Source organism: Ochlerotatus camptorhynchus, unplaced genomic scaffold, assembly GCF_037179485.1.
Source record: "Ochlerotatus camptorhynchus isolate MF236.1 unplaced genomic scaffold, CSIRO-AGI_Acam_v1.1 ptg000467l, whole genome shotgun sequence".
NCBI classification, from domain to species: Eukaryota; Metazoa; Arthropoda; class Insecta; order Diptera; family Culicidae; genus Ochlerotatus; species Ochlerotatus camptorhynchus.
The window spans coordinates 1,098,885-1,105,625 of NW_027040953.1; the positions used below are offsets into that span (position 1 = coordinate 1,098,885).

The 6,741-nt window shown below is 43.7% G+C and overlaps 1 protein-coding gene across 1 annotated transcript; it reads left to right on the top strand.

The window, feature by feature from the left end:
• Positions 1-2,352: 2,352 nt before the first annotated feature.
• On the top strand, positions 2,353-5,341 carry LOC135712249 (uncharacterized). The gene is made up of 3 exons (XM_065235206.1): positions 2,353-2,484; positions 4,829-5,017; positions 5,135-5,341. Exons 1-3 carry the CDS (start codon positions 2,353-2,355, stop codon positions 5,339-5,341), a joined length of 528 nt encoding a protein of 175 aa, XP_065091278.1.
• The last annotated feature ends 1,400 nt before the right edge of the window (positions 5,342-6,741 follow it).

Sequence of the window (6,741 nt, forward strand, 5' to 3'; positions counted from 1 at the left end):
GCCAACCGGATCAATAGCGAACACCAACTTTGCAGGGTTGTTGTCCGGCATTCTTGCAACATGCCCTGCCCACCACATACTTCCGGCTTTGGCCACCTCCTGGATGCTGGGTTCGCCGTAGAGTGCAGTGAGCTCGTGGTTCATTCTTCGCCGCTACTCACCGTTCTCCTGCACACCGCCGGAGATCGTCCTTAGCACACGTCGCTCGAAAACTCCGAGTGCTTGCAGGTCCTCCTCGAGCATAGTCCATGTCTCGTGTCCATAGAGGACCACCGGTCTTATTAGCGTTCTTTACATGGTACCATTGGTGCGGGGGTGAATCTTTTTTGACCGTAGTTTCTTCTGGAGCCCGTAGTAGGCACGACTTCCACTGATGATGCGCCTTCGTATTTCACGACTCACATTGTTGTCAGCCGTAAGTAAGGATCCAAGGTAAACGAATTCCTCCTCTACCTCGAAAGTATCCTCGTCTATCGTGACATTACTTCCTAGACAAATTCTGTCATGTTCGGTTCCGCCTACTAGCATGTACTTTGTTTTTGACGCACTCAACACCAGTCCGAACTTTGCTGCTTCGTGTTTCAGGTGGGTGTATAGTACTGCCACCGTTCCAAATGCTCTTGCGATAATGTCCATGTCGTCCGCAAAGCACACAAATTGACCGGATTTCGTGAAAATCGTACCCCAGCTCATCGCATTACACCTTCTAGAGCGATTTTGATGAGAGTCCGTCACCTTGTCGCAGTCCCCGGCGAGATTCAAATGAACTGGATAGTTCACCCGAAATCCTTACGCAGTTTTGCACACCGTCCATCGTTGCTATGATCAGTCTGATTAGCTTCCCAGGAAAGCCGTTCTCGTCCATGATTAATAGGTCGATAAATTCTGGGTAATGCGCAATACAGATCCTATTGAGATCACTAGCCTCTTCCCAGCAACACCTATCCCTACCTCCCCATGGTACCGGCTGGGAACTGTGAGCAACCTTAGGGAAGATCGGGTAACCAACTCCGGTGGGAGCTTTGGTCATAGGCTGACAGGAAAGGGGGGGGGGGGTTTGCTTCGGCAAGCCTGAGCGTCTGTTCTTGAGGAGGAGCGGTTCACAAAAGCGTCTGTTCCCCATGTTAGGGTGGCTTATCTACATCCGAGTGCCAGTGAAGGTCTCTAAGCACAACTGTGCACCCTGGTCCTGCGGAAAGTTAGGAGGTTGGTGCGAGCCAGCCGTAAACAAAGCATTGCAACGGAAAATCAACAACAGAGGAATACGAACCGAGACCAACGGCAACGACCCCAGCGACGAAATAGGACTTGCGATTGGAAACTCGGCACGTGGAACTGTCGATCTATCAATTTCATCGGGAGCACCCGAATACTCGCCAATCAACTGAAGGACCGCGGATTCGGCATCGCAGCGCTGCAGGAGGTGTGTTGGACAGGATCCATGGTGCGAACGTTTAGAGGTAATCATACCATCTACCATAATTGCGGCAACTCACGCGATGCAGAAGCGCGTGATCGGTTGGTGGCCGATCGACGAAAGAATGTGCAGGTTGAGAATCAAGGGCCGATTCTTCAACTTTAGCATAATCAACGTGCACAGCCCCCACTCCGGAAGCACTGATGATGACAAGGACGCATTTTACGCGCAGTTCGACCGCGAGTACGATCGCTGTCCAAGCCACGACGTCAAGATTATCATAGGAGACCTAAGCGCTCAGGTAGGCCAGGAGGAGGAATTCAGACCGGCGATTGCAAGGTTCAGCTGACGAACGGGAACGGCCTACGACTCATCGATTTCGCCGCCTCCAAGAACATGGCCATACGTAGCACCTTCTTCCAACACAGCCTCCCCTATCGTTACACCTGGAGATCACCACAGCAGACGGAATCGAAAATCTACCACGTTCTGATTGATGGACTGCACTTCTCCGACATTATCGTGGCGCTTACGTCGACTCTGACCACAATGTACGGTACCGACGCCCGCCACGGTACAACCTAGAGCGACTGAAGCAACCGGATGTTGCCTTAGCATACGCGCAGAATCTTGAGGCAGCGTTGCCAGAGGAAGGCGAGCTCGATGTGCCCCCTCTAGAGGACTGCTGGAGTACAGTAAAAGCAGCCATTACCGACGCATCCGAGAGCACCATCGGGTACGTGGAAAGAAGTCGACGGAATGAATGGTTCGACGAGGAGTGCAGAGCGATTTTGGAGGAGAAGAACGCAGCGCGAGCGGTAATGCAGCAGCATGGAACCCGACAGAACGTGGAACGGTATAAACAGAAGCGGAAACAGCAGACCCGCATCTTTCGGGAGAAAAAACGCCGCCTGGAAGAAGCGGAGTGCGAGGAAATGGAACTGCTGTGCCGTTCCCAAGAAACACTGAAGTTCTACCAGAAGCTCAATGCATTCCGCAGCGGCTTCGTGTCGCGAGCCGAAATGTGCAAGTATAAGGACGGGAGCCTCTTGACGAACGGACGTGAGGTGATTGAAAGGTGGAAACAGCACTTCGATGCGCACCTGAATGGCGAGGAGAACGTAGGCACGGGAGACCAGCGCAATGGAGGAAACGACTACGTCAGTGCAGCAGAGAACGGAACTGATCCAACTCCCACGCTGAGGGAAGTTAAGGATGCCATTCAGCAGCTCAAAACATAAGTCATCTGTAAATCAAATTTAAAAGCACGAGTAGCTTTCACGAACAGAAGGGAAATCAGAACTAAGTCATATTTTGCTTTTGAGAATTTGTTTTAAGTCATGACAGACCAGTTTCAAAATATTTTTAGATAAACAATTCAAAAGAACACAGACAAAAAAAAATCTGAATTTTACTGATGATGTAAACTTCCTTTTCACGTAACTAGGAGCTTGCAAGAAATGGACAGTTGCATACAATACATGGAATATTGCATGACATGTCTTATAAATTTACACATCTCCAGTGTAAACTTGTAGGCTTGTAGGATATATGATGTTCCATTTATGTGCATCATACACACTTAGTTTTTTTCTACCGAGCTCGGCTGTGCAAAAATATGTTTCACTGAGATCTCAACAAAAGTGACATTTGATTGCTGAGTCTTGGATAATCCTTAGCTCAATCTCAGCAAACAAATGAAATATTTGCTGAGATCTCAGGAAAACTTTTTTTGCCGATATTTGCACAGTTGAGCTCGGTAGAAAAAAGTAAATTTGTAGTATGTAAATTTACACTACTTTTTAACTGTGTATTTGCGTTTATAACGAAAAAGAAAATCCTTAAACATGGTAACTGCAAAATACCCAATAATGGCTATAAAATACTCGATATTGACTACAAAGTAATCATTTTCGAGGGAGACTGGGACACCCATTAAATGAGTAAAAAGATTACCCATTTATGGGGGCGACCCCGGCGTAGTGGTTAGCATCCATACCTCTCACGCCAAAGTCACGAGTTCAAATCTCACCCCCGGACAAGTCACGAATGACCCAAGAGTGTTAAAGTGACTATAGAAAAAAAAAATCCATTTATGAGTATTTGTTAATCACATATGAATACTTACTACTAATTTTTTTATTTGTAATTACTCATAAATGGGTAAAATACTACTCATTTAATGGGTAGTCCCAGTTTCCCTCGAAAATGCTTACTTTGTAGTCATTATTGGGTATTTTGCGGTTACTGTGAATAGAACGATCAATGCAGATACACGGCGAACGAGAACTACCCAAATATTAGTTTGGTTGACTCATACTCACCAAAAGTACAGGAACTCAGCGATGAGTAAATTTGCCTCTTGGTTTCTTGTGGAAAACTTAAAAAATCTGCCAGTAAATGAGGAAAATTGACGAAAATTTTACTCAGTACTAGTTGTGGTATTATAGTAGACTGAATGAATCCAATCTTTACTTTTCTCATACTCGGGAATTTTTTCCTGGAAAAATCTGAAAAAAATCCTGAGTATAAATAAGGTAAATTTACTCATCGCTGAGCTCCTGCACTTTATCTGATTTATGAGTTAACTAAACTTAAATTTGGGTCGTTCTCATTCACCGCGTAAGATTTTTTGGAATGTTCATCGAGATTCACATCAGATTAGGCCTTTCGACCAGGCTTGAATTGCACAGTTGTATACACCAACTGCTCATTTTTTAATAACTTTTCACTCAGGTGTTGAAATTTGTTTTTCTTTAAAGTAATCGATAGATTGGGATCATAGATTACTATAGATATGCAAAGGGTAGGTAAATATTATCATTTGAATCAACACCAATGAATTTTTACACTTAGAGTCCGAGATGTGTAGCGAGCATTTTTCACTTCATTTTTACAACGCAAAATCAAATACAGTTTATTACTAGAATTAATATTTACTTTTTTTTTACGTATCTATAACAAGCTTAAACTCTATTCTATCTACTGCCTCTAAAATAACTATGTTTCGTCAACTGTGTGCAAAATTATTAGCAAATGAGCAGTTAATGACCAAAACTGTGTGTGCCAAGCATGCTTTCGACCTTATGTCCCTAAGCCCCTCATTACCAATGCATTGTAGATTCAAAGTATAGGAACGAACATATTATTGGATTGTCTACGATGAAATTACAAGTCTTTGGTACACTTATTTCTTGTGAAGACAAACAGAAGTGCTCCGAAGATACCAAAACTATTTGTCGTAAACTTTTATCAAACTTTATGCACTTCAAATGATATTTCAGAGTGTCTATTTTATTATTTGACTATCGACCTATTTTTCATCTACCATACAATCCTATTGCATACAACACAGTTCTCACACATTTGACAAAACTATTCACTTATTCATCTTCGCTTTCACCCTTCCAGGCCAGCCAACAGGCCAACCAAGCCGTAAAGGACGCCATCAACCCGACCACACCGCCTCCGAAGTCCCCCACTGACGACGCTGTCGAGTTCAATCGGCAGAAAGTCTCCCTCCAGGTGCCGGACGCCGTCTTCGGAAGCTCGTTTTCGCTCGTAACGAACATTTCAACGCAGTTCGGCAACCTGATCATGGTAGGCGACGTCGAAAGCGCGAGCTTTTAGCTCGTAGCGCCATCTGTGAAATACCCCCCGCTTATCGGGGCTTTAGTACTAACATGAGCTTATGCATTTTTTGTTTTCGGTTTTTAGAACTCTGCTCGCCGTGCCGGCGAATTCCTGTGGATCTTCCAACCGCTGATCGGTAATAATCTGACGATTGAAATTCCGACCACGACGACCACGACGGCAAGGACTACGACCAGACGGGCTACGACCACCAGCACCAGTACTGCTGCTATGACAACAACTACTGCTGCTACGACTGTCAGCAGTGCCGATACCAACGAAATCAAATAGGCTGTCGTTCCTAACTGAGATGAAACTGAGAAACTGCCAAGCTATTCAAGGGATTTTTCTAATTGAACTACTACTAGATTTAGATTTAGGAGGAACTATCGCAGTCAGGAGCAGCAGCAGCAGGTATAGTGGGTGCAGGAATCACAAACACACTCACTGTTAATTTATTTACATCTAGTTTTTAAGAGTTACACACATGGAGGGAGACAGTTACCCGGTGGAACAGTTACCATTAGCTCGTAGGTTGCAACTTGTATTGATTGTTAAGCATTCTCTGGTATTTAAATGGAATAATACATGAAGCATTAATATTTTGGTTGGGTCTTGTTTTGTTGAATCGAAGGAACCTTCTTGAACTTGATCGTAGATATTAGTTCTTAAAAATGCCTCTCACGCTGAAGGTCACGACATCAAATATCATTAGCGGATAAGAAACGATTCACCTAAAATGTGTTAAAGTTACTAGTTTAAAAAAAAATCATATGTTCACGTGTTAAGCAATTAGAGGAAAAATGCGATGTTAGAAAATTTCCGATATGGATATGAATATGAATGAGATTGATGAGCTTGCGTTGGACTAGGTATAACAAGTTTGATTTCGATGTTCTACTGGATTTCCTTTCCGGCATTGACTGCGATGTTCATTTTGGACTGAGTCAGAGATTGATGGTAAATTTAGAGCTGGTTACTCACTGATTTTTTTATCCATGTGCGTAGTGATCTATATGAAATTTACCTTCATTCGAGCTGTTTGCAGATTGACGATATTCCAGTCCTTTGTTCCAAATTGCCATATTTATCATGTATAGTGCCGCAAGTTCTGAATGTGAGAGCATCATCAATATTGATACGGTTCCTGTTGGAAATTGGCGATTTCCTCGTGGTATCGGAACACTGCTATGGGCACGGAAGCATACGGGAAGACCGTGGACTCTGAGTAAGGCCATTACTGGTTGAATTTTGCAACATCATGAAACTTAATGTGTCGCACGACGGGTTTTAATTCTAGTTGACAATTGGCCAGTTCCCGGAGGGCACCGGATTATTTCCACACACTTAGAAAAATTCATGTAAATTTAGATGCTCTGAGACTGACATATACGAGCGTCAATTATGACACAAAATTGAGTCATAATAGACGCGAAATTCAGCTCAATCAAACGTACTTTTCGTCGAGTAACGAATTTTTCAGTCTCGGAGCACTTAATTTTACATGACATGTTTATTTACGTCTCATCCTTTATGTCAAAGATGGATTCCGTCACGTGTAAAATTAGGTATTTCTTAGTGTGCATGTCTTGGACCATGGCCTATCAATAAGGCCATTACCGGCCAAGTTTTGTGAAATCAAGAAGTTTTAACTGTCGCACGACGAGTTTTGGGCTTTTTGGAGAATTGGC

Bases quoted from the DNA above. Each gene is read 5' to 3' on its own strand.
- LOC135712249 (XM_065235206.1), top strand. From the start codon at position 2,353: ATGGAACTGCTGTGCCGTTCCCAAGAAACACTGAAGTTCTACCAGAAG. The intron at 2,485-4,828 runs GTGATTGAAAGG...TCACCCTTCCAG, and splicing joins TCTTGACGAACGGACGTGAG to GCCAGCCAACAGGCCAACCA. The intron at 5,018-5,134 runs GTAGGCGACGTC...TTCGGTTTTTAG, and splicing joins AGTTCGGCAACCTGATCATG to AACTCTGCTCGCCGTGCCGG.